At 34.8% G+C, this 27,461-nt stretch overlaps 3 protein-coding genes across 18 annotated transcripts; all 3 read left to right on the top strand.

Annotated features, from left to right (window-relative positions):
• On the top strand, positions 3,478-5,523 carry LOC109714290 (glutathione S-transferase U18-like). The gene is made up of 3 exons (XM_020238859.1): positions 3,478-3,561; positions 3,956-4,306; positions 4,959-5,523. The coding sequence occupies exons 1-3, from the start codon at positions 3,556-3,558 to the stop codon at positions 5,334-5,336; spliced, it is 735 nt and encodes a 244-aa protein (XP_020094448.1). The 5' UTR covers positions 3,478-3,555; the 3' UTR covers positions 5,337-5,523.
• Positions 13,807-15,254, top strand: LOC109714293 (glutathione S-transferase U17-like). Its single transcript, XM_020238861.1, has 2 exons — positions 13,807-14,217; positions 14,671-15,254. Exons 1-2 carry the CDS (start codon positions 13,885-13,887, stop codon positions 15,049-15,051), a joined length of 714 nt encoding a protein of 237 aa, XP_020094450.1. The 5' UTR covers positions 13,807-13,884; the 3' UTR covers positions 15,052-15,254.
• On the top strand, positions 20,911-27,339 carry LOC109714288 (oxygen-dependent coproporphyrinogen-III oxidase, chloroplastic-like). Of its 16 annotated transcripts, none has more exons than XM_020238843.1 (4): positions 20,911-21,457; positions 22,493-22,735; positions 23,009-23,218; positions 26,904-27,334. In XM_020238843.1, exons 1-4 carry the CDS (start codon positions 20,926-20,928, stop codon positions 27,017-27,019), a joined length of 1,101 nt encoding a protein of 366 aa, XP_020094432.1. In that variant the 5' UTR covers positions 20,911-20,925; the 3' UTR covers positions 27,020-27,334. The 16 variants fall into 16 exon arrangements, 14 of the variants coding, with proteins under 14 accessions (XP_020094432.1, XP_020094434.1, XP_020094433.1 ...); XM_020238845.1 differs by having other exon boundaries at positions 26,966-27,333; XM_020238844.1 differs by having other exon boundaries at positions 26,961-27,333.

Below are 27,461 nucleotides of genomic sequence, written 5' to 3'. Positions count from 1 at the left end.
TGAATTTCACTCTTATTTCAAGTAATGACTTTTAAAAAAAAAAAAACTAAGAAACCACCATGCACACAAAGTGTAGATTCTCGTTTAAAATTTGTGAGATAATTAACGAACAAATGAGCACACAACAGCAATGACACAATCAAGCAAAACCCTAATAAAAGGAAAAGTATGATTAGTGATCTTTGAAAATAGTGCAAATCAATTTCATTCTCCGTGTATATTTTCAATGTTATGGTACGGAAAGAGAGATATAACTTATTTTGGCAATATTAAAGAGGGCAACTGCGATCACTAGAATATGACCATGAGGCGAGTGATAATATTATCTTCAAATTTTATGTGACAATTCTTCGGAATTTGAAATAATTCTATAAATGATATACAATAGAGTTAAATCTCTTAATCTAATTATGGTACTTTGTTTGGTGGTTAAGTTCAAGACATTAAAAGAGTTAAGCATGTTAGGATTAAAGTAGTCCTACGATGGATGACTCTCTGGAAAGTAGGGTATTCCAATTGGTTTCAAATCTAAGCACCAACTGAAAATATGAGATAAGTCTCGACTGAGCCAGAATTATACAGTGGATAGAGCGTAGCTCCCCTAATGATGACCCGTTGTAGGTGGAGTGCGGCTACCATAGGATCGGCTAAAACTAGCGAGGCGAGTCTCATATTGACTGGTATTTGTGAGTATGCTTGAGCCTTACGAGGGCAGGGCTTAGGGGCCGAAGAAATGTGATATTCTGGGTTAGAAATAGACAAATAGTTATATATATGAGATATAATAAGGCTAAATCTTTTAATCCGACTATAACATTTGGGCGATGGTTAGATCCAAAATATTAAAAGAGTTAAATGTGCTAGAATTAGAGTAATCATAGAATGGGTGACCTTACTTATAATTTGTTATAATTATTTATTTAAATTTGTTAGATCGCTATATTTAAGTCTTACAATCTAATTCATGTTTTTTCGATATCACAAAACAATCAAAAGGTCAAAAAAGTTTGTAATTTTAAGGGTCAATGTTGTGCGTTTGCTAGCTTAACGGCATAAAATGTTCAAATCAGTTGAATTTTTATTTGTAAATTTTTATAATTATTTAAAACAAGATTTAGACTCAAGATCTTAAAAGCAAAAATTGTATCATAATTTTTTGAAGGATATTTATTTTCAGCCATTTATTTTCTGTTTACTTGATGAATAAGAGAACAAAATTAGAAAAGGATGAAATATAATTTTTAGATAGTTTAAATGGTCTAAATTATGTTCAATAGTGCCGGTTGTTTATTTGGAAGCTTTATTATTGCAAACAAAATCGGTAGTAAGTTAAGCCGTTTACTATCGACAGTAGTCCAAGTAGAACTCTTTGACAAACCCCACCACCACCCCCTCCATATATATATAATAAAAAGATGTTCAATACCGTCCATCTATTCAGAACGGTGTTCAAATACATTCCAACTGTTGAATCGATTGTATTTTTCGAAATCGTCTTGCATAAATCATGTTGAATCGGCTGTATCACTCAAAATCGTTTTGCATAAATCACACTGGCAGCGTCCAACATCGAATAAATTAATTTTTAAGAAATCAACCTCGGAATCTTTTGAAATGGAGGAAACATAGAACGGAGTCGATCTGATGTTACATTATTCAAAAATTTTGATTTGATAATAAACGGTTAAAAAATTGTCCTCATAATTAGAACTGTAGAACTCATGTAGTATCAAACGGGGCCAACCAAGTCATTGTACTCAAAAAGAAAAAAAGAAAAAACTTCAAAAACCCTCCCTGTGGTTTTGCACTTTCTCACTTGAGTGCACTGTGGTTTAAAGTATATCAATTTGGTAACCCGTGATTTCATTTTTATCTTTTCTATAGCTTTTTCGTTAATATTTAAATTATATATAAAAAACTTCAAATACTCACCTAGATTTATCGAATATTCACTTTAGTATCCTTTAGTTTTAACTTTGTCACTGATTTAAAAAAAAAAAAATTAGTAAAATTGATAATAAAAAAATAAAAATGAAGCCACATGGCACCAAATTGATACATTTTAAACCACAGGGCACTCAAGTGAGAAAGTGTGAAACCATGGGGGGCTTTTGAAGTTTTCCCAAAAAAAAAAAAACCTATTTCATGTTGCCATGTGGTGATTTAAAAAATTACACTTTGTCCTCTTATGATTAAAATTTTTTATTTTATAAAAAAAAATTTATATCAAAGAGGGTGGCAAAATAAAAATTTTTGAAAAATCACATAATGCAAAAGTAAAAATATGCTAAATTACAAGATAGTTAAGTGTAATTCTCTAAACCACACAGAGTGGCAAAATAAAATTGAGCTAAAACCACTGAAAATGCAAATTATAGCTTAGTAAATTTTTTTTTTTTTTTTAAGGAAAATGTAGCTTTTTAAATCATTGAGTAAAGTAAAAATTACGCTGTATCAATATGAATAATTTAAAGTTTACCCCATTCGAAAAGTAATATAAGTTACCAATTTGTCCCAAAATGTTTGGGCTAATATTGTTTTAAGATATGTATCACCCATTCAATTATCAAAAGGGCATGGTTGACTGGCCACCGACAGCAGTGACGACATCAATGCAGCAACAAGTCATAATCTTCTTCTGCAAGCAGAGCGCAATAGAAAAGTCCCCTCCCCACCCCGACCACCGAAATAAAAAAAAAAAAATGAAAAAGAAAAAAAATCACGAGAAAAAATATTGAGTGAATTGCACCATTAGTCCTAAATTCTCAGCCATTTACTTTAGTCTCAAACATTCGGTCCATAATTAAATTTTCAGCCAAATTTTATTTTCCTTCTCAAACTTTCAATTTTGATGTTATACTAATTACTAAACCTTTAAAAGAATTTCACTTTAGTTTTTATATATATATATATATATATATATATATTTACTATTAAAGATAATGGACAACCCGTGTGTTTTAACAGTTACATATCTCGTGTTTATCTAATATTTCTTCATCTCATATTTCAATCATACCACATATCTAGTTATTATTTTTTATTTAAAAATTATATTTTTAAATTAAAAATATGAGATGGATGTAAAAGTGATAAGTTTATAATACGAAAAAATAGTTGAATTAGATATGAGCAATAATTTTTAATCTCAGATAAAAACTAAAGTGAAATCTAACTCAAAGTTTGGGGCCTGGTGGTGTAATTTATTCGAAGTAATATTTTCTTCTGCTGGACCAATTAATGACAAATTAGCATACAACAGCAGTGACGAAACAAGAGCAAATCCTAAATGGAAAAGTACACAAGCATACTTTGACCCGAAAAATAGTTGACTCATAATAACGACACCCTAATCTGGTTTCTAAACATTAAATTTTATAAAAAAAGTTTTGATAAAAAAATTTAAAAATTGACAATATTTTACCTCTTAGACTCATTAAAGAAATTAACACCCAAATTATTTTTCTATAATTACTTATGGCGCCCGTTCAATAAGGAGCAACTAGATTCTAACCATCTAAGTTGCAGTACTCTACCGCTTCGCCTAACAGCACGATGCTTGTATTACTCTCCTACAACTCCATTTTTATCGTTTACATTGCCCCTATTTCGCTCGCCACTATTAAATAATCACTTTTGCTTTCGTTTCCTTTAGCTATTAAAATGTTCCACTCTCTTTGTTAAAGAATTATTTTTTTTCATACTAGTGTTTGTACTCTTAGACGAAAAATTATAAGTTTTATATCAAACTTTTGAATTGTATAATTAACATTTCTCTTTGCCAAGCTCCACAAATGTCATACACCACACAACCTCACCTATCCAACCACTCATTTAACACCTCTCTTTATCTCTATAAATACCCACATCAACACAAGCCCCAGAATCCACAGCAAATTCGCTGCACATGCACCTCTATAATATTGTTTACTTAATTAACTTTTCTATCTTGTAGGGAAACAATTTCCCATATAATATGGCAGGGTCAGGAGATGAAGTGAAGCTCCTCGGAGCATGGCCGAGCCCCTACGTACTTAGAGTGAAAATTGCTTTAGAACTCAAGGGGGTGAGCTACGAATATCTGGAGCAACAACTTTTGGAAAATAAGAGTGAGCTCCTCCTCAAATCTAACCCTGTGTACAAGAAGGTGCCAGTTTTGATCCACAAGAATCGGCCCATTTGCGAGTCCGCGATCATCCTGCAGTACATTGACGAAGTTTGGGCCGGAACTGGGCCCTCGTTGCTTCCGCCTGATCCATATGATCGCGCCATCGCGCGCTTTTGGGCTGGCTATATAGATGACAAGGTATGTTATTCTAGGCTTGTAATTTTGTTTGCTCCTACTTTTACTTCAGCAAAAATTGTTTCAATCACGTCGAGCGTTAAGATCTACATGATTTGCTACTTCGAATAGCCACGCCATTGGGATCTAATAATAAGGCACGGCCTCGGATTTGGAAGGATTTTGAATTTAAGTCTCAATTATAGAATTTTGAGTAGCGGTGTATAATATTTCAATATTTCTAACTTTTTTAGAATGTTGGTTCTTGTTTGATGGTCTTTTTTTGGTATATATAAAGAATTTATGGATTTTGTACTTTTGCAAATCTGATCAATTTTTTAAGATTTTACATATTCGGTCCATCTTTTCAAATACATGGCCAAACTATGTCTCCTTCAAATTGTATAAAAGTCATACACATTAAATATTTTGAAAAGTACAAATAATATATAAAAGGTATACGCATTAAATATTTTGAAAAGTAAAACAGTATAGTTTGGTTATTTTTTTGAAAAAAAATCAAATCTGGAAAATCCTAAAAAGTGTATTAGATTTATAAAGGTCCAAAATCAATAATCAATAAATATTTTAAGCAAAAAGGCTTTTTTTGATATTGCAATAAATCGAAAAGTTTTATGAAGTTTTCTTCCATATCCCCACTTCTCTTTGAATGCAGTGGTTTCCCATCACAAGAGAGATTATAAAAGCAAAGACAGAAAAAGAGAAAGCAGAAGCTGTAGAACAATCGTTCGCAGGACTTACTTTACTAGAAGAGGCTTATGAGAAAAGCTACAAAGAAAAGCCCTTCTTCGGTGGAGATAATGTGGGCTACCTCGACATTGTTCTTGGGAGCTTTTTGGGCTGGGTGAAGGCGATAGAGAAGATATCGGATATCAAACTCATTGACGGGGCGAAGTTTCCTCTCTTAGCTGAATGGGCAGAGCGGTTCTACTCTCTCGCGATCGTGAAGGAACTGATCCCAGAAGTCGACAAGCTGGTAGAGTTTGCGAAGGTGCTCCAGGCCATCTGGAACGCTAATACCTCGATCAATTGATTTAGTATTCAAATATTGTTGCCTGGAAATTTGTCGCAAATAAAACGAAAGTGTTTAGAAAATGAATAAATGAGAGCTTGACGATCAGCTTCACAGTTGTAAAAAGTAAACCAAGTGGTGTCTGTAGGAATGTGTAGTATGCATTTGTGTATGGAAAAACTTTAAATATCACTCCTGTGGTTTTATACTTTTTTATTTTAGTACTATGTGATTTAAAGTGTATCAATTTAGTAACTTGTGGTTTTAATTTTTTTATTTTTATTATCCCCTTTTTTTATTTTTTTTCGTTAAATCATGATAAAGTTAAAACTAAAAGATATTAAAGTGAATATTTGATAAATCTAGATGGATATCTGAAATTTTTTGTATATAATTTAACAAAATGTTAATGGAGGAGCTGACAAAAAAAAAAAAGAAGAAAAAACTATAGAATACTAAATTGATATACTTTAAACCACATGGTACTAAAATGAAAAAAGTGCGAAACCACAGAGATGGTATTTGAAGTTTACCCTTTGTGTATTGCTTTTTAATTTCTTATGGTGTATAGACCCCAATGCATTTCAAAAGGAAAATATTAAAATGTGGGAAAGATGCCAATTACATTTGAGTTAGCAGCTAGTAGAAGAGTTGATAGTTGGTATTTCATATGTCAAGTTCGAAGTCTAATTATTTTATATTTTTAATTAATTTTATTTATAAAAAAACGAACAAAACGAATAGCATGCAACCTTTCACTCTAAAAAAAAAAATTTAATTAGCAGGTTGTGAATTAATTATTATTGATTTGGTAGTGCAAGGAGACGCGGCTCCATCTGATCCCATCTTTATTTCCTTATGTCTAATTTTCGTTCAGTTCATCATTGAAACCAAGAATGAGACTATTTTTCTTCTTATTTCCTTCCATCTCATTTAACAATGCTAAAAACAATGAGTATCTAAAATTGCACAGGTGTAATTTAGCTTTTTTTTCATTTTTTTGAGAGAATGGTAGCATGCTACCGCTTCATTCAGTTAGATAATGAACTTGGCTACAGAGTGAGGCTGCTAGATCCTTAGTAAATCGAAGGGGAAAAGGAGAAAAAGAAAACACAGGTAAGGAAAAATAGAAAGGGGAGAAGAAGGATCCCTCCCATAGTACAAGAGGAAAGAAGGATGAAGAAAGGCCTCACCACTTGAAGAGAAACCGCGTTGCTGGAGGCCGTTAGGAGGAATATTTACGTTACACCAAATCTACCTGACTGTTCCCGCACCATATGGACGTCTGTTAACATCTTCTTTAGCGCAAGTTTTTTCTTTTGGAGGATACGTCTGTTCCGTTCGAGCCAGATTACCCACCATATGCAGGCAATTGTCTTTAGTTCCTTCGCACGTACGTATTGCGCCTCCTGTAAGTCAACTCGTCTCCCAGAAAGTGTAAACTAAAGTGTGGCATAGTGTTCCCTTTTTATTGGACATCAAACACTCCAATAAGATCCTAGTCATTTCACACATGGCAAAAAAATGGTCGATCGTTTCTTCCGTGTCTAAGCAGAGAACATAGTCCTGCTCTCCCAGCCAACTTCTTTTATGTAGATTGTCGATCGTAAGTATCTTACTTTTCAAAACTAGCCATACAAATATTTTTACTTTCAAAGGGATGCAGAGTTCCATAGCTGTGTGAAGCCCACCTGCAAGAAGTTATAGAAAAACTTGACAGAAAACACTCCCGATGGGGCCCATCTCCACCTAACCTTGTCCTTACTGCTATTCAAAGTGAGGGTAGACAACACTTCTTTCAGTTCTCGTACCGATTCTCTATCAGATGTCATCTTTGGGTTGAAGTCCTCAAGGATAACTTCCCACTTCCACCCAGTCTCGTCGTTGCATTCATTCACTTGGCAGCTTTTATGTGCTATGTCCGTAAAGATGTGGGAGAATATGGAACTCGAGGGGGCTTGATCGCTCCAAATGTCCGTCCAGAAATTCATACTTCAGTTATCCTCAATAGAGTAAAAGATACTACATTTGAAGATATTTTTAGTTCCTAGAACGTTTCGCCACCACTGGGAGTGTGGTCTGAAAGATGATCCTTCCCTCAGCTCTCTCCTCCCAGAGTAGTATAGGGCTTTAAGAAGGTTGCCCCATTGATGGCTTGAATTCGAGAGGAATCTCCACCACCATTTTGCCAAAAGACCTATGTTCATATCATTCAAGTTCTTAATTCCTAGACCGCCCTTTTTTTGCTCCTGCAAACCGCTTTCCACTGCAAGAGATAGTTACCACCCGCGATGACGGATCCTCCCTTCCAGAATAGGCCCGCTGTAAGGCTTCAATACATCGAAGAGCCCATCTGGGTGCACGGAACACTGAGAGGAAGTATAATGGCAGGTTTGCGAGCACCAAGTTCACCAACACTAATCTACCGCCTTGAGAAAGGAGTTTAGCCTGCCACCTTTCAATTCATTTCTCGACTTTACCTATGATGGACCACCAATCTTCCCTTCAGAGACTTCTATTTGAGAGAGGAAGCCGCAGATAACGAATCGGGAGGGACCGTAAGTTACAGCCAAGGATGTCAGCCAATCTTTTGACCTTCCCTTCAGTCCTCCCTAGGTAAAAAGCTCAGACTTGCTTTTATTAATCTTTAAACTAGAAGCCCATTCGAAGATTTGTCACATAAATAAAAGGTTTCTTATTTGGCTCCGCTTAGCCTCGCAAAAAAAGATAGAATCATCAGCGTACTGGATAATTGCAACCTTAGTATTCCTGTATGGTCCCATTCCCTTACCGACTTCATTTCAAATGCTTTGTTTTTTTTTTCTTTTCTTTTTTTTTTTCCAGAAAAATCGCTCAAGAGTGAAAATTTATTTAAATAAAATGTGACGATACAGAGTTGGAAAAATCCTCAAAAGGGATTTACACAGTACATTTTTTGCTAGGTAGTTCTTTATTAGCTAGTTGATCAGTTTGCATAGCATTTTTAGAGAAGCGAGAATTCCATCTAAAAGAGAAAGCGTGACGTTTGTCAGCAAAGGACCGAAGCATTTTGAGCTTCGTTCTAGTATTCCAATTAAGTGATCGATTTAAATTGGTCAGATCTAAAGTGGATCGCTTTAGTAATTAGTACTGAGTCAGAGAATATCTGAATTTGTTCTTGTGGAAAGATACCCAAAAGAAATTTTGGCTATTTCCGATACTGCTTCAATGCTGTTTTTTTCCTTTTCATAGGGGTAAATGCTTTAGTTTTACCTTTCATTTTACTCCTTTTCCAAATAAAGACTCAATTTTTACTAAGAAATTCTGATTCTAGTCTAAAATATAGGAGATGATTAATGAACAAATTAGCACACATCACCAATGACAATATCAAGCAATCCTTAAAAAGGAAAAGTATGATAATATAGCCGACTCATTTATATTAATAATCTTTGAAAATCGTGCAAATCAACTTCATTTTTTTATCACCGAAATACTGATTAATTTGATCAATACTACATGTATATCTATTTATAGAATGTAACTCTTACATTTATTTTATCTAAAGCTATTATCTTCCTATTAGTCTCACTAATCTTTTTTTCAATGCTAAAAATCCAAAAGAAGTTTGCAAATGTTAGAATGGTCCTTAAATTTTAATTTATTATTATTTGTTATTCAAACTTTTAAAATTGTTATAACTAAGTTACACTATACAATTCATTCAATTAATTAAATGCCAATATGTTGCTAATATGATAGTGATATGATATTTTAGTTATTGTCACGTTATCAACCATAACGCTCTCACCACATTGATACAAAATCATTTATTTAATTTAATTAATTAGATTGTACAACTTGATTGTCACACAATATGAATTTTAAGCCAAAATTTGTAATAAAATAAGTTTTTGACTCACATCTGAATTTAAGTTTAAACGTAAATACAAATTTTATATTCAAATTTTAAATAAATTTGTGTATAAGAGGATATTGTTGGAATAGTACAAATTTTGCTATCAGGATTACCGATATATATATTAAATCAAATAATATAATTTTACATACACAGTAATTTGCCATTACATTACTGTACTGATCCAAACGAAATAATGCAGTATTAATAGTAATTTGAATCACAAAACTAAAATTAGTAGTTTTCAATATAAAATTACTAATTATATTAAGATAATTAGTATTGCCAATGCGAGCCAAGTCGGCCCAAAGGATAAGAAAGGCTTATAAAATTATGGATAAACTTCAAATATCACCCCGGTGGTTTTGCACTTTCTCACTTTAGTGCCTTGTGGTTTAAAGTGTATCAAGTTAGTATTATGTGGTTTCATTTTTATCTTTTTGTTAGCTTTTCTGTTAATATTTCATTAAATTATATACAAAAATCTTCAGATACCTGTAGTGTCTCTGGGATTTAGCTGTCGGACTGACTGCAGCATCAGTGGCTTGTCGATACATTTGTAGAATGTCGGGACGTCAGAGGCGTTTTGGCGCAAAATAGACGCGAAAACGGACTCAGAGCTGTGAGAGTTGGAGTTCGAACACTGAAATCTGCAAAAACAGAATTTTGAGTGTTGTGTACCGGTAACTAAGAGGTATACCGGTACCTCAGAGGGATTACATGAAAGGGAGCTCTTGGGTTTGTGCATTTTGTGTTGAGTACTGGTATCTGTTGGTGAGTATCGGTACCGGGATTGAGTACCGGTACTGCATCGGGCTAGTACCGATACCCAGCGTGCGGGTTTGCAAGCTGAGTGCTGAGTACCAGTACCCAAATTAAGTACCGGTACTCCAGGTTGGTGAGGAGATTTTTGGTCATTTTGTTGCTGATAATTCCAACCGACCCCAGCCCCTCTCTTTGTGTTAGAAGCTTGGAGAAAACAGGTAGCTTCTCCACCCTCTCTCTCTAGCTCTCTTACCTTTTCTTTGTGAATTTGAAAAACGATCTTAGTACGTTCACCTTGTCTGTGGAAAATCGTTCACGCACCTCGGGGGATTTTCGTTGGAGGTCAAGCTAGCGTGGGGTTTCTCCTATCGACTTCTAGCCGGTGTTGGACGAGCGTTTGAAATGGATTAATGTTTTTCAAAATCGTCAGAATTCCTCCTAAGTTGTAGAGATGTCAGCATGTATTTTCTCGTTCGATCATCATGTTTAGTAGCTCGAATTCACAGATTTGTATATTTATATGAAATCTAAATTTGGAGTATAATCTAAGAATTTTAGATAAATTATATATGCTGAGCCGGGATTTGACTTAGGAGAAAACGAATTAAATCTACACTGCTACTTTCGAAATGTTAACAGATTTACCTTAAGGAGTTAATTTCTTTATTGTATCATCGCTGTTAGTGCGTCGTGGATACTTAGATTAGTATAGATTGAGATTACGCTCGTGCTGAGGGGCCGAATTCATTTGACAATGTAGTTTGGACTGTTCCGTACTGTCGGATGCCGCCGGGGCTGACGGTGGATCCAGATGTGTACATCTTGTATTGGATTGTGCCGAGAGCACGTGAGCCTTGATTGTTAGACTAGTTTGATCCATTTGCATTAACTATAGCCTGTGTGAGCCTGATTGAGCTGGACAGAGATACGCTTGTATACTCGGTTGGGTCGCTCCCACAAGTGCCGCTCTGGAATGAGGCTTTACTTGTGTTTATGTCGCAGCAGCCCTATTTGGATAGTTTTTTTGGGACCGGCTACTCCCTGGGTTGTGTGCGGTGCAGTTTGGGTACAGTCTGGACTGGCTAGTTGGCGGTCCGTTGAAATTGGATCAGTGTGTAGCTAGTGATGCATTTTTATGTCTATAGAGGGAGGGTTTGGATAGCGGTAGTCTAGAGGCATGTAGTTGTAGAGTTTCTTCCAACTTATCTTACTATCATTTGCATATTTTTACTGTAAACTTAGTAGGTAGATCGTTGGGGTCGGTGACGGTACCCATTGAGGACTACTCTGTTCTGTAGAGTTTTTTTGGGACCGGCTACTCCCGTGGGTTGTGTGCGGTGCAGTTTGGGTACAGTCTGGACTGGCTAGTTGGCGGTCCGTTGAAATTGGATCAGTGTGTAGCTAGTGATGCATTTTTATGTCTATAGAGGGAGGGTTTGGATAGCGGTAGTCTAGAGGCATGTAGTTGTAGAGTTTCTTCCAACTTATCTTACTATCATTTGCATATTTTTACTGTAAACTTAGTAGGTAGATCGTTGGGGTCGGTGACGGTACCCATTGAGGACTACTCTGTTCTGTAGAGTTTTTTTGGGACCGGCTACTCCCGTGGGTTGTGTGCGGTGCAGTTTGGGTACAGTCTGGACTGGCCAGTTGGTGGTCCGTTGAAATTAGATCAGTGTGTAGCTAGTGATGCATTTTTATGTCTATAGAGGGAGGGTTTGGATAGCGGTAGTCTAGAGGCATGTAGTTGTAGAGTTTCTTCCAACTTATCTTACTAGCATTTGCATATCTTTACTGTAAACTTAGTGGGTAGATCGTTGGGGTCGGTGACGGTACCCATTGAGAACTACTCTGTTCTGTAGTAGTTCTCACACTCAGTTATTGTCACTTTTTTGCAGAGCCTTGTCTCCTGCTGATGCTGTTGATTCTAACGGTGGTAAGGGAGTTGCGAGCTAAATCCTACCATCCCTGATCACTGTGCTAGAGGAGTACCCCTTCAAAGATAGTTTTAGGTTGTTACCGTGTACATACAGTTATATTTTGTTATACTTTCAGAATCGAGGTTGTACTTTAGATATTGTATGTACCATGGGCTTATTATGTTTTTATATATGTGCTTAGCTTTAGCAGCTCTGTACTCCTGCTGTAGTTATATTCTGTTTGCAGATATAGCTATCGTTTCGTATACACGGAAAATTCTTGTGTATACGACGGGTTTGTTGACGTGCCCGTAAAAACGTAGTAATCCGAGACGTGACAATATCCCACTTAGATTTCTCGAATATTTACTTTTGTACTCTTTAGTTTTAACTTTGTCACTAATTTAACGAAAAAAATTAGTGAAATCGATAATAAAAAAATAAAAATAAACCACATGGCACTAAATTGATACACTTTAAATAATATGATACTAAAGTGAGAAAGTGTGTAACTGTAGGAATGGTATTTGAAGTTTTTTTTTTTTAATTATGCCTCGAATTTATTATGAAAACTATGACTTCAAAATTAATATGCGAGGTTCACTGACTAACCGACGACAGTGGTGGCGACATCACTACAATTAATTAGTTTCTCCTTCTCCAAGCAGAAAATTCAAAGTTGACGAGTTCTCTGACTTCTCCTTCAAAAATAACGGACAGGAAAAAGAAAAAAATCAATAGAAAAGTACTTCTCTCGGTGGATTAAATTAGCATACGTCAGGAATGACGAACTAAACCAGATCCAAAATGGTTATGTGATTAGTGATCTTTATTAAAGTCGTACGTGCACATCGTCTTTGATTCCCCCCCACATTTATTTTAAGCCTTTCAAGGTAAAAGTTGGTTTGGTTCAACATAAAATCGTGAAAACATAAATTTTTATAAAGAATATTTTTGGTGGAAAATTTTTTAATATTTTGTAGCGTTTAGTTTATAGAAAATAATAATAATAATTTTTATTAATATTTGTTTGGTTAAAAAAAAAATTCACATTTGTTAGGTTCGGTGTTAAAAATAAATGAAAAATTTTTTACACAGCATAATTTTCTTTTTCTGCTGAAAATAGGGGAAAATGAAAATTTCAATTTTTTTTCAAATCCGTAAAAATACTTATACGGAAAAATATTATTAGGTTGAAATAGACAAATGAAAAAATATTTTTTCATATCGAAAATAATTTCTCGATTTGTTTTACACTGAATCAAATGCCGCCTAAGCAGAAGGTAGAGAAGCTACAAGAGTCTCTAAAATACTTTTCTTGTAAACTATTATCCTCAATTCAAATGCATAAATATTCAACGGATAAGAGGTGCGATCAAACATCCAGAATAGATAATAGATATCATATTTTATTTTTAAATTATTTTTTAATATATTATCTAATTAAATTATAGACGTCATGACCTTTTAAGAAATGCATGAAAATTAAAATTCTAAATTTCTAATAATATAAGGAAATTTAATATGGAATGTGTAATTATAAAATATTTAATTTCGATGTCCAAACAAGGCTAAATACATTAATAAAAATGAGATAAAAAATTGTAACTAACTTGTGCATGAAATNACTCCTTCAAATGTTCAAATTTTAATTGCTGTTGGTTCATTATTTACTTAGGTGATTAGAGAATAATGAATTGCATAATGAATTGAATAACCTCTAAGTGATCAACAATTTAATCGAACGGTTTCTTGTTTTCAAGCTTTAACTAAAAAAAAAAAAAAAAAAAAAAAAAAAAAACCACAGTAAAGTCATATTCCACGCATTTTCCTCACCAACATATCCAACCACTCCTCTCATACCTCTCTATAAATACCCTCATCAACATAAACCCCAAAACCGCAGCAAAGTTGTTGCCTAGCTTCATATAATTGTTTACTTAAACGATTCCATTTTGTAACAAAACTATTTCAATTCCCATATAATATGGCAGCGTCAGGAGACAAAGTGAAACTCTTAGGACGAAGTTGGGGATGTCCCTACGTGATTAGAGCAAGAATTGCTTTGGAACTCAAGGGGGTGAGCTACGACTATGTGGTGGAACAACTTGGGGAAAAGAAGAGTGAGCTCCTGCTCAAATCAAACCCCGTTTACAAGAAGGTCCCAGTTTTGATCCACAATGATCGGCCCATTTGCGAGTCCGCGATCATCGTCCAATACATCGACGAAGTTTGGGCCGGAACCGGGGCCTCGATACTTCCCTCGGATCCATATGAACGTGCCAACGCGCGCTTTTGGACCGGGTATATTGACGACACGGTACGTTATTCTAGATTTGAAGTTTGTTTGGTCTTACTTATGTTTTATCGGAAATGATCATTTTGATTGAGTAGAGTAACTGATTCTAAAATAATCTAGGCCAAACGCAAACTGCGTGCTAAATGTTAAAGAACGGCAAAAAGGATATTGGACTAAATTGTTTGTGTTAGATGGAAAAATTTAGTGATTTTATTTATTAAAATATTATGTCTGTTAAGTACTGTACGTTTATATAACTTCTAAATATTGATCCATGAAATCAAACCAGTGGTCAGGCATGACTTCAAATTTGAAAGGGGTTTTGGATTCGAGTCTTAATTACAGACTTTCGGATAGTGGTGTATAAATTTTCAATTTGAGTATACTTTATCGTATTGGTTACCACGTGATATTGAAATAAATCAAGACGTTTATGAAGTTTTCTTCTTTATCTCTGTCTCTTTTTATATGCAGTGGTTTCCTGCTTTACTCAAAATTATTAAAGTAAAGACAGAAAAAGAGAAAGCAGAAGCATTAGAGCAATCGTTCGTAGGACTCAGTTTATTAGAAGAGACTTATAAGAAAAGCTTTGAAGGGAAGGCCTTTTTTGGTGGAGACAATGTGGGCTATCTCGACATCATTTTCGGAAGCTTTCTGGGCTGGGTGAAGGCGATAGAGAAGATATCAGATATCAAACTCATCGACGAGGCAAAGTTCCCTCTCTTAGCGAAATGGGCAGAGCGTTTTGCCTCCGTCGCGACCGTGAAGGAGCATGTCCCGAAAACTGACGAGTTAGTAGAATTTTTTTCGAAGGTGCTCAAAGATTTATGGAATGCTAGTGCCCCAAACAACTAATTTAGTATTCAAATACTATAGCAAGAAAGTTTGTCGCAAATAAAAGGAAGTGTGCTTAATAAAATGAATAGATGAGTTTAATGATCATCTTCAGAGTAGTGAAGGATCAAAATCTGTAGTGCCCTTGTGTAGCATGCATTTGTGTGTTGCTTTGTAGTTTCTTTCATTATATATAAAGACTCTGGAACATTTCGAAAGGAAAATATTAAAATGTGGGAATGATGCCAATTATTTTTCATTTAGCAGGTGATGAATTTGTTGCGATTGATTTGATAATATCAGCAAAAAAAGTTTACTATATTGATAAGATCCGTGATATTTTGAACCGGACCAAGACTTTGATCTCAATCGGACAAATTGAACCTGACAAAAAAACTTGGCCCAATCCGATCCCATCTTTCTTCATGGTTAATCTTTGATTAATCCATAACTGGAAACAAGAGTGAAGAATTTTTTTTTTTCCCTTCTATCTCATGAAACAAAACCCAAAAACATTAAAGAGTCTAAAAGTGTGAAGATCACCAACAACTTGTTGGGGACACAACACATATTCAAAACAGACCGATATCTCTATACCGCACTGAGGTGCACCATAATGCGGTCAAACATCGGCTTCACAAGCTGACTTCCGAAACTGGATGAATCTTTGAGCCAACTCCAAAAGAGTTCGGCGGCTCCCGACAACAACCGACGACTACCAGCGTCACTGGTCGCCTACCGGCACAAACAAGTGTGATCGGAACGCGGTTTCTTTAACTGATTTTCGAATCTCACCTAACTCGCCACCTAAAATGCCGAGACCTTCTACTAACTCCATGGAGTATCTTGAGACATGCCATAAACCTACATAAACCACCCGCTATCTCAAAACATATCAATTTAGATATTGAGATAGCGGCACAGGAAGTGCGCACCACCAAAGACTCTGGCACCGAAACTGTGTTTTAACTAGTTATAATGCACGTCAATTCCGACGTATGAACCAACGAAAGGTAAGACACCCAAGCTGTTGATTTCAATCAGCGGAAACCTTTCGAAAAACATCCCACCAAATGCCAAGCCTTGTGCTGCCCATTCTGTATCACAAGCGGAATGCAGTTAACTAACGAGTCGGGCAAAACCCCACTCGCACTATAGTACTATCCAGTTGCCTTGTCTGAGGCTCTTCGAAGAGCTTTTCTATAATATCGACCCAAACCTCCCAATCCATGATCGGGAGTCTTGTCTCTGAACTTTGGCGGGTCGTATTTCTTGAACTCACCAATTCACCTTTGTCCAAGTTCGCTCCATGTCTGAGAGTTTTCGCCATTACCGGAGGTAGAAGAAGAGGTAGGCGTCACGGCCATACCTACGGTGCCTAAGGGAGTAACACCCACAGGTACCGATGTAGCACCAATAGCCACTAATGTCGCAGTCGCCTAAGTGGCCGCTGCCGTAACTTGGGGCTACAGTCCAGCAGCCACTACAGTAGCGGCGGCCGTAGCCACTCTATGTGTCGTCTTTGGGGAGGTGCCTATGGTAACTCTCATGTCCTACAAGAAGGGGTCGTTTGGTTGCATGTAGTTGCAACTGCAGTTGCAATTGCATATAAATACAAATTCGATATTTAGTTCGATATATTAAATTTCAACTGCTGCAGTAGAAATTACAGGAGGAGGGCCAAATGCAATAGTTTGAACTACGTCCAAATTGGCCACAATTCCAACTGCAGCAGTTGGAGAGAATAACTTTATATAAAAGATATGCTTACTTCCTCAATATTTTTTAAACAAAAATTAATTTTCTTTTTTACATTAGAGTTAATCTCACCATCATATATATAAAATGATAAAATTTTAAAATTTATTTTTCAACTGCATTCAATCAAATAAATTATTTATACTTGCAGCGCTTTCTATTACATCCAACCAAACATGATTCATGTAGTTGTAACTGCTGTATTTTCAACTCCATATATCTTTAACTACACTGCATTTATAACTATATCTAACCAAACGGCCCGAAGTGGGGCTTAGGTAGTAGTAGCTATAATCTACCGCATAAGCCCAGTAAATGCCATTACTTGGACCGTTCAATCCCAAATCAAACCGAATTCATTTGGTTTCATTTGGTTTGTACTTAATTTTTAGATTTTTATTGCTCTGATAAATTAATTTATAACTTAAAGATTCAAAATTGAATCATTTGGATAACACACACAAAAAATGTGATTATAAACAAAAAATTTTTAAAAATATGTTGATATATGATCAAGATTCGATCATAAATATAAAATTTTAATAAATAATTTAGATAAAAAGAGTGAAAAATATTATTATTCACCTTTAATTTAAGTTTGAATTTAAATTTTGAAATTTAAAATTTGAATGATAATTTGAATTGCAACATTTAATTTGAAATTTGAGTTAAAATGTTGAATTTGAATTTAAAATTTAAACAAAAAAAAAATCTAAACTCAATATGAGATATAAAATTCATAGCTTAAATTCAAATTTAGAATTTGAATGAAGTTGAATTAAAAATTTTAATTATTCAAAATTAAATTTAAATTTAAACTTTGAAGTGAAAGACTAAATTTTAATTTCGATCCAAAATTAAAATTTGAATATAAATATGAAATCATATTCGAAATTTGAATTGGACCTTTGAATTGGAGCTTTGAATTGAAAAATTGAATGTAAATTTAAAAAGTTGAATTTAAAATCTAAAATTAAAATTAAAATTTTATATTTATAATCTAAAGTTAATTTAAATAAAATTTTAATTTAAATTTTAAATGCAAATTTAAAATAAAATTTTAAATTTGAAATTCAAACTCAAAATCAAAATTTGAATTTAAAATTCAAATTTAAAATTGAAAAATGAATTTACATTTTGAACCAATATTTAAGTTAAATTAAATTTTGAATTTAAGTTTAAACATAAATACAAATTTTATATTTAAATTTTAAATAAATTTGTGTATAAAAGAATATTATTGGAATAGTACGAATTTTGCTATTAGGATTACCGATGTATATTGAATAAATAAAATCAAATAATTTTACATGTGCAGTAATCTAATATTATAGTACTGTACTAAACCAAATGAAATAATACAGTATTAAAATAATAATTTGAAGCATAAAAAAAAAAATATTAGTTATCGGATAAATAATTACTAGTTATGTTAAAATAATTAGTACTCCCTAATGCGAGCCAAATAGGCCCCAAGGATAAAAAAGGTTTATTAAATTAAGCCTCAAATTCATCTTCAAAACTCTGCCTCTAAAATTAGAAAAAAAAACTTCAAATACCACCCTTCTAGTTCCGCACCTTCTCACTTTAATACACTATGATTTAAAGTGTATCATTTTCGTACTCTGTGATTTTATTTTTCTCTTTTTGTTATTCTCTCTACTAATTATTTTTCGTTAAATCAATGACAAAGTTAAATTAAAGAATACTAAAGTGAATATTTAGTAAACTATAGGTGGGGTAACTGAAGTTTTTTTGTATATGATTTAACGAAAAGTTAACGGAAAGACTGACGAAAAGAAAAAAAAAAACCACAGGATACTATATTAATACACTTTAAATTACAGAATACTAAAGTGAAAAAATATAAAATTACTGAGGTGATATTTGAAATTTAGTCAATTAAATTAAAATTAATAGGCGAGGTTGACGGACTTGCAGATGACAGCGGTGGTGACCTCACTACAATTAGTTAGAGTTTCTTCTTCTCCAATGAAGCAGAAGAAAATTCAATCGAGAGGTACGTTCTCTGACTTCTCCTTTTAAAAACAAACGAACAGGAAATTAAAAAAATAAAATAAAATCGATAGAAAAATACTTCTCAAGTTAGCATACATCAGAAATGTCCAAGAAAATCAGATCCAAAATGGACAGGTATGCTAATCTATAAACTCTAATGAATCCCCGTTCTATTTTGCCACGTGTCCAATTTTCCTTAATCCATGTTAATTCAATCCCACGTCACCACGCCACTTCAGATCCCATTCATTCCTTCGCCCCGCCTCTTCGATCGCTTNGGGCCCCGCCCCCAGATCCGCCCCATTTGCATCCCTAAACCTAACCCACTTGATAACATGCAACCCAACCAATCTCATATTTATATAGTACAAATTAAATATAAAACTTATTTAAAAATAAAAATATTAAAAAAATTTAAAATCTTAATTAGATGGATAAATTTTAGAAGAAAAAAATAATTAGTAGGTTACATAGGTGCTTGTGATCCTACTATATTATTGAAGTATTGATACGCATATATTAAAAAATAAAGTTTTAAGACCTAGAATTTACGGTGTAATGATGATGATTAGGATTTAATAATTACGGTTGGTTCTTTTTCTAGAATTTTTTTTCTGTATTTATTTTGCAAAATATTTCCTACCAGCTTTATTAACAATTAATTTTTTTTTATACATTTATTTCGCAAAATATTTTTTTTTAAGAATTTAATCAGCAATTTTTTTGCTTTTTTTTGGAGTCTTTCTATATTTTTTTTTCCTGTATTTATTTTGCAAAATATTTTCTAAAAGTTTAATTATCTTAGTAACTGTACACTATACTATGTAGTCTGTAAAAACAAATGCTTTTAAATTACAATTTTTTAATTTTTAAATTCCAAGACTCAAATTTTAAATTCTAAAATTCAAAATTTTAAATTTTTAGCATAAAATTTAAATTTTGAAATCTTAAAATTTAAAAATTTGAACACTTCAAATTTTAAATTTTATGTCTTAATTTTGAAATTATAAATTATAAATTTTTAGAATTCAAAGAAACCTTCCAAGAAGCTTCTCGGAAGCTTCTTGAGGCATGAGAGGGGGGGGTATGACGTTTGCAAGAAAGCTTCCAAGAAGCTTTAATTATTTTGGTGCAGAATCTGGAAAGCTCTGTTCCCAGAGAGGAATCACATCATTTCAAATCTCACAGGCCACACCTCCCCCTCGGGCACCACAGCAGGGCACACTTTCCAAGATGTGAAGCCCCGGGGGAATCACATCATTTCCTCTCCACCTGCGGGGACCACAGCAAGTCACGGTTTCCCTTTCCCTCAACAGCAAAGCACGGTTTCCATTAAAAAAGTTTTAGCTTTGGGAATCACAACAACCACAAGTGGGCTGGGTCCCACTTGTAGCGAGATACAGCAAATTCGGATTTTCGGAAATCAAGGTACGTAGTACATAAATTCCAAATTCCGACGTCAATCCCGAGATTGCACGCACCAACCGACTCCCCTTCCGATTATCAAATTCCTCCACCCACACAAATGCTACATTTATTTTGCGAAAATACTTTCTAATGAAAGTTTAATTATTTTATTATTTGTACGGTATAATGTATGACGTACTTTCACTCAGGTTGTGTTTGGTTCCACATAAAATTGTGAAAAAATTTTCGGTGAAAAAAATTTCGGTGAAAAAATTTACTTTTAACTTTATAATTTTAACACTAAAACTTTAGAATTTGAAAATTTAAAATTATACGTCTTAATTTTCAGGTTACAAATTTTAAATATTCAGAGCAAAAAATTTACATTTTTAAATTTCAATTTTAGAATTTAAATTTTAAATGTTAAATTTGTAGTGTTAAATTTTAAATATTAAAACTTAAATCTCAAATTTTATATATCAAATTTTAAAATTTAAATTTAAATTTAAATTTAAATTTTAAATTTTAAAAAAAAGTGTTTGGGCTCGTCGAAAGATTCTTATTACACTGCGGAAGAAGCAAAGGCCGAGGACTGGCAAGCCCACGTGACCAAATTGCAGGGAGCAGGCAGAACTTCGGGCCATATAATATAATTAATTATTATGGCCCGAACGGTGAATGGGATGGGGAGGGGAATATCTATAAACTCTAATGAATCCCCGTTCTGTTTTGCCATGTGTCCAATTTTCCTTAATCCATGTTAATTCAATCCCACGTCACCACGCCACTTCAGATCCCATTCATTCCTTCGCCCCGCCTCTTCGATCGCTTCCTGATTCCCACAGCTTCGATCCCTGCCCCGCCTCTTCGAACCCTCCCCCACAACCGCCTCTTCGATCCCTCCTCCGCCTCTTCGATCCTTCCTCCGCCTCTTCGATCTCTCTCTACGCTTCATCATACCTTTTCTCGCGCGCCCCTCTCCCCGCCTTCTTCCCCTGTCGCCCCGCAGGGCGCGGAGGTCCTGCAGATCCACGCCGAACTCTCTCAGCTCTCTTTCCGATCTGCAAGGGTCTTCTTCTCCTCCTCCCCCTCGCCATCACGCGAGGATCTAGAAACACCAATGAAGCCACATACCTCTCATACACCGAGGAGCTCGCAGGCCCCCGCGCCCTCTCCCGAGCGCTCGCGCCCTGTTCGATGAAATGCCGAGGCGATTGCAGGGCGCTTCGCGGGCATCGGAGAGGTGGGGTGCGGCGCTGGGGATAGTGGTAAATGTTATTCCTTTACATATATATGTCTGATTATGTAAATAGAGGTATAAATTAGCAACTCTAGATAAAACTCTTTCCTTTCCCCTTTCCTGCAGCATGGTTAAAAAAAAAAAAGAGAAAAAAAAGTGCCCTGGAATCCGCAGGCTCCTCCTTTCTCCTTTCCTTCAGCATGGTTTATAAAAAAATAGATATATATTAGATGTGCTGGTTAAGTGCAACGGTTTGAGGAGGGGCCTTTTCCAATTTCAGATTTGGGGTCCCAAAGAAGTCCAGACAAAAGTAAACAGGGGGGGAAGAACTGTAGTTCGGTCCTGTGCAGTTTATAGCAATGTTTTGTCTGTTGTGGGTTACTTTGCTTTCACTTGAATGTGATAAGAATTTGACCCTTCTATTCCCCGAGACTTTGTCTTCCCCGTTTTCCTCCCGTGCGATGATGACCTTCCCAATATCAGATAGTCGCGATAATTGAGAAAGGCCTGCGCTTTCTTGATTGGTAATGAGAGCACTTTGGATGGCTTACTTCTTAAGCAACCAGTTGTTCTCATTTGTGCTAAGAATGGTTTCGGCGTGCGCATGGTTTCTAGCTCGGTCGGCACTATTAATCGGGAAGGCTTCGCTGCCAATCTGATAATGCTTGATAACTAGGGGTGTCTGAGCAAAAATTATTTATTTATTTCCATACCTACCCATGTTTGCTACTCCTCTTTACTCTTATCTTCTTTGTAAATATTGGTTTCATGTTTTTTTAAACTATTGGGATTTCCCCAAACTGCATCTTTGGCTTTGATTTGTCAAATCTCTTTATTTTCGACTTGCTTTTACCTGCATTCGATTTCTTTTTCCCTTTTTGTTTTAGCAACCTTTCAAGACTTGGTTATTTTACATCATTGTTTTGAGCTGTTCCATAGAAAAAACTCTATTCTTTTGCTTTTCCTTCGCCCTGATTTTCGCAGCAAAAAAAATTATATGCCGTGGAATCCGCAAGTCCCTGTTTTCGATTTCTGCAGGTTCCCTATGCCTTCCTGCTGGCTGTCGGCTCTTTGTTTTTCTTCATAGTCCTTACCTTGAATGTTACATGATTGCAACAATTGAGCTTCCACCTATTTTTATCCCAAACAACAATGCACCTTTCCTTGAATGTGAAATGATTACGATAATTGAGAGGGGCCCGACCTTCTTGGCGACTATGAAGTCATCACTTGCACCCATAATGAAAAGAACTACAGAGCTCCTTGGTATCAAAGGTACAGGTAATGATGCATTAAGTTTGTTCAGTTTGAACAATGGAAGCTTTGAACTTTCTTCCATTAGCTCTTGGTACCTATAATAACATAGAAGCAAAACCGAGCATAAACTATATATCAAGTTGCTTTTGTACTTCAAAATATATGGCTCAAACTATTAGAACTATCAAGGTGCAGGGGAAGGAAAGTCTTTCAATTTATGAGCAGCTCAAGTAGTACCACTATCAACACAGCATCGATAATAAAATAGGTAAGAAAAAGTATGTTTAAAATAATTAGGACGGGGGCGCCGTGTTCAAGGAGGAGTGGCGGCAGCGGCGGCGGCATCAGCAGGACGGCGCCATGTGGGAGAAGGCCGGGGTCAACGTCTCAGTCGTGTACGGCGTGATGCCCCCCGAGGCCTACCGCGCTGCCAAGGGCGAGCCCAGCGCCGCCAACCCCTCCGCGAAGGCCGGGCCCGTCCTGTTCTTCGCTGCGGTGATCAGCTCAGTAAGTAACGCTCATCAACAATGGATTCTTTAAAGATCTTTACATATTATGCATGGACTCTGAGCTTCTAGGGACACCATTATTAAGCATTAAATTTACTGAGTGATGTCAGGTTGATTAATCACTAAATTGTTGCATGATTGCATGAAATAGGGTGCGTCGTAGAAGCAGAATGAGTGGAGTTAATATGATTTATCTGCTTTTGAGATGGTTTTTTATTTTTTAATTTATAAATTAGGGTTAAAATCGTATAAAATTGAGGATAAAAAAATAAAGAGAAATGGGTTTAGAGGGTTTTAGAGGAGATTTTGATGTAAATTAGCTAATAAAAATGATAGCTCTTCTTCTGTTTTGTTGTTAGTGTCAGATGGGATCTGAGTCAGGAGGTAATGTGGCAGTTTCATCTGCTGATGGGACCACCAGAAAACCCTAATTCTAAATTCTTTCTTGGGCAAGTTGTTATAATTTCTTATTAACATCCGTGACAACTAGGGATTCAAGAGAAAATTTTTGCTTCTACTTTGTTTGTGATCTTTATTCTTTTTTAGCTTGTGGTATTAGATATAACTTATACTTAATTATCTTTGTTTCACAATACTGTTTTGGCTTAAGGATGACCTTTATGAATTTCTAAATGGATAATCTAGGTTTCTATGAGTTATTTTCACGCCATATTAATAGCAAACTGAATGGGGTATTGCAACAAAAAAAAAACCTTTCATACCTGAAAATTCGGGGAGCAACAGTACACATCATATTTCTGATCCTTAAAGAGTCTGCTCAATAACTCTTCAGATTCATCTCATTCCAAAATGTAGAATTAACCGCCTATCAACCATCAAGTCATTCGCTCTGGCATGAACTTCATTACTCCAGCTCTGGATGTCATTGTCTTTATTCTCTGTATAGCATCTTAGATTCTCTACTTAGTCAATGTACAAGCCATTGACAACAATGAATTATATATAAAAACATAATTTTGCTTTGACAATTACCTGTAGGATAACGTTTCAGCATGGATCTTTATAGTTCCTTCTTTGGGTATTTTAATTCACCTTACCTGAACAAGGAGGAAATAAAGAATGCCGGTAACATTATCAAACAAGAGAGTACAAATGGTCACAAGCAGTGTCGAATCAAAATTGAGAGTAAAACTTCAGTGTCGGTTTTCATCTCGCCAACAGCTTCAATTACTTTCTTAGTACCATCTGCATTCTTTTCTGCTTATACAGAGGGAGATAGTTAGCTTGCATTCTTTTCTGCTTATACAGAGGGAGATAGTTAGCCTGCATTCTTTTCTGCTTATACAGAGGGAGATAGTTAGCCTTCCTTGAGTCATCCTGAGTGTCCTACTCAAAGCCAATTCTCCAAGGGTTGGTTTTGCAATTCTTCTTACCCTTCCATTGAGATTTCTGAAGTTGTATCAACTTTCTCTCCAAAGAAGAGCAATATTGGACTTTCAATAGCTTCACAGCATCACAAGGACCTATGCAGACACTAGAGCAAACCGGAGGTGAAAGGAAATAAAGGAAGGAACAAAAAGAACAAGACATGCTAGGTGACAACTACAAAATCCCAAAATTCTGAGTAGCCAAAGAATTTGTACAAAATCCCAAAATTCCGGCAAATTGAATTAAGAAATTGTTTGTTATCTATCTACCAATAATAATTGTTGACAAAATCTGAAGTTACTATCATCATTTGAATAAGTACTCAAAACTGAACAAAATCTCTAATTGGGATGATAGATCACAAGTTTTGAAAGTCGCCGATCAAAATAATAATACTTACTTAAGGGGTCTATTTCAAAAAATGTATAATCGAGGGGTACTCAAAGAAAAAAAAATAAAAACTGCATCTGGTTTCAGTTAGTTTATTTTTAATTAACTTTACCTGCCCATAGTCAAGTGTATTCATATGGACTAAAGCACTGTAGGGTCATGGACTATAATCTACACAAATTAATTCCAGTGCCATAATAATAATGGATGCAAGGATTGGAGGATTAGTTGACACCATGTGCCATAGGGGATTAATTAAATGGTAATGTGTTCCACCTAGCAAGGATTAAATGAAAATGCGCTGTAACGCGTGTCTCGCAGCATGTGGAGGCCGGCTTCTGTTTCTGTAGTTTCTACTGTTGTTTATTCTTCTTTTTTCTCAGCCTCTTTATTCTTCTTCTATTTTTACTATTGCTGGTTTTCCGTCCTGTTCAAAGTGTTGATTATTAATGAGCGATGATGACAAACAAAAGTGAAGGAACCCAAATGGTTCTCCAATTTTGATGGCCAAATGGCGACTCTTACTGCAGTCTAAGAAGTATTTTCCTGTGCCCCCATTGAGAGCAATATGAAGGACTACATAACATGCAGTAGTTGCTCCCTAGAAAAGTATATCACATTCTTTATGCTTTCTAGGCTGACCAATTATGCCATTTTTTCAAATTTCTTAACAACAAATGCCCACTATTTATTTTGTTCTGTGTGCTTCTATTTTTTTTTTTTTTTAAAATAGCATCTAACATAATACATGTTTTTTTTATCCCTTCTTTGCCATAATGTATGTAGCTATTATTCCTTAAATATTGTTCGTTGAGGCAATACTTTGTATCTAAACTCATTTAACAATAAAAACTATTTTTGACAGTATTTGGTATTTTATTTTTATTTATTGTTTAACTACTCTTTCTGCGGCTACTACTATGCTTCTTTTGCATTAGTTTCTGCTTCAGTTTCTTTTATTCTTTTTCGTTTCTAATCCACACGGCTGTCTCTGTTGTTCAATCTGTTGAATTGTTCAGTGTTTAATTTAGCTAAAAATCAATCAATTATTTATTTATTTATTATTTTGTTTTTGAAATATATTGCTATAAAATGTTGCCTTATATTTTTGAAACTCGCGCTGCTTCTCTTAGTCGATCCATTTATCCCTAATTATTCGTATTTTATTTACTTTCTATTTAGTATTTGTCTTCTTTTTCTTTTTTTTTCTTCTCTTTTTTTTTTCTTTTTTTTCCCCAAAACTGTTTAGATCATTGATAATTATTTACTTTCATAAAATCAATCCGCCGCAACGCGCGGGTGTCTTCACTAGTATACTTGACTCCAGAAAGTAAAGAACCTACACGACTCCCTAGAATATTATTCTTGTAATGTGACCATAAGTGTTTAAATATTTTTATATTTTAACACTTCCCCTCGCGTCTGGACTTGAGACTTTTTAGTCGGGTGTATGCTTGAATTAAATGGGAGGAAATTAATATGCTACGAGTCTGGCGTGACTCGAACTCAAGACCTCCTGCTCTGATACCATGTGAAACCGCTGTTGTACTCTAAAAACTTAAACCGTTAGAGAACGGTGTTTAAACATTTTTATATTTAACAGGTAAACTATTACCTCAATTCCGATATATAGATTTATGCGATCAAACATCTAGAATAGATTGTACATATCATATTTTATTTTTTAAGTACTTTTTAAATAAAATAAAATTATTTTATAGATAAAATATAGGTGAATTTGCATAACAAAATTACTAATTTTGAGATTTTGTAAAAATAGGTTGTCTTTTCAAATTTTGTAGGCCTGGACCGAATTTTTAAAAAACTGACGTGAATACCTTTATTCCATTCTCTCTCTTTTTTCTTTTTCTTTTTTTTTTCTCTCTCGCATTTTTTTCTCACAGACCCCACTCCATCGCCTTTGCGGCCCTTTGTGACGATAATTTCTCCGACTTGGCCAGCGCAGGCATCGACATTAGTGCCGAAGGAGGAGGAGGACTCTAAAAGAGTGCCAGTGTAAGAGTGAGGACGAAAATGAGTACGCGTTTCTCCAAGGAGCACTTTTTGCAAGGGGTGTGACTGCGGTAGAGAGTAAGGAAGAGATCGCGATAGAGAAAAAAGATACAGATGGTAAAAAAAAACGAATAAAGAATAAAATAATAAAAAAATACTTTTTTCTACGAAAAAAAAAGATGAATAACCAAAGAAAAAAAAAAGAATAAAGTTGCACTGTTAAGATGAATTTGACTATTTTAGAAGAACGTTATACTATTTTAGACAAAAGTTACACTATTTGAAATTAAAACAAAAGTTATACTATTTGAAATAAAAATTATATTATTTGAGACAAAAATTACACTTTTTAAACGAAAATTGTATTTTTTCGGTAAAAATTATACTGTTTCTCCTCTTCCTCTCCCTTCGCTTCCTTGTTCTTCTTCTGCGCTCATCTTCTCTTCGCC

Source organism: Ananas comosus, linkage group 8 (assembly GCF_001540865.1).
Source record: "Ananas comosus cultivar F153 linkage group 8, ASM154086v1, whole genome shotgun sequence".
Lineage (NCBI taxonomy): Eukaryota > Viridiplantae > Streptophyta > Magnoliopsida > Poales > Bromeliaceae > Ananas > Ananas comosus.
This window is presented reverse-complemented; position numbering and strand designations above follow the sequence as displayed.

Excerpts from the sequence above, each read along its gene's own strand:
- LOC109714293 (XM_020238861.1), top strand. The coding sequence starts at position 13,885 with ATGGCAGCGTCAGGAGACAAAGTGAAACTCTTAGGACGAAGTTGGGGA. Across the intron at positions 14,218-14,670 it reads CCGGGTATATTGACGACACG|TGGTTTCCTGCTTTACTCAA; the intron begins GTACGTTATTCT and ends TTTTATATGCAG.
- LOC109714290 (XM_020238859.1), top strand. Across the intron at positions 4,307-4,958 it reads CTGGCTATATAGATGACAAG|TGGTTTCCCATCACAAGAGA; the intron begins GTATGTTATTCT and ends CTTTGAATGCAG.
- LOC109714288 (XM_020238842.1), top strand. The coding sequence starts at position 20,926 with ATGAATCCCCGTTCTGTTTTGCCATGTGTCCAATTTTCCTTAATCCAT. Across the intron at positions 22,736-23,008 it reads CCTTGGTATCAAAGGTACAG|GACGGGGGCGCCGTGTTCAA; the intron begins GTAATGATGCAT and ends TAAAATAATTAG. Across the intron at positions 23,219-23,673 it reads TCGCTGCGGTGATCAGCTCA|GTTGTTATAATTTCTTATTA; the intron begins GTAAGTAACGCT and ends TTTCTTGGGCAA.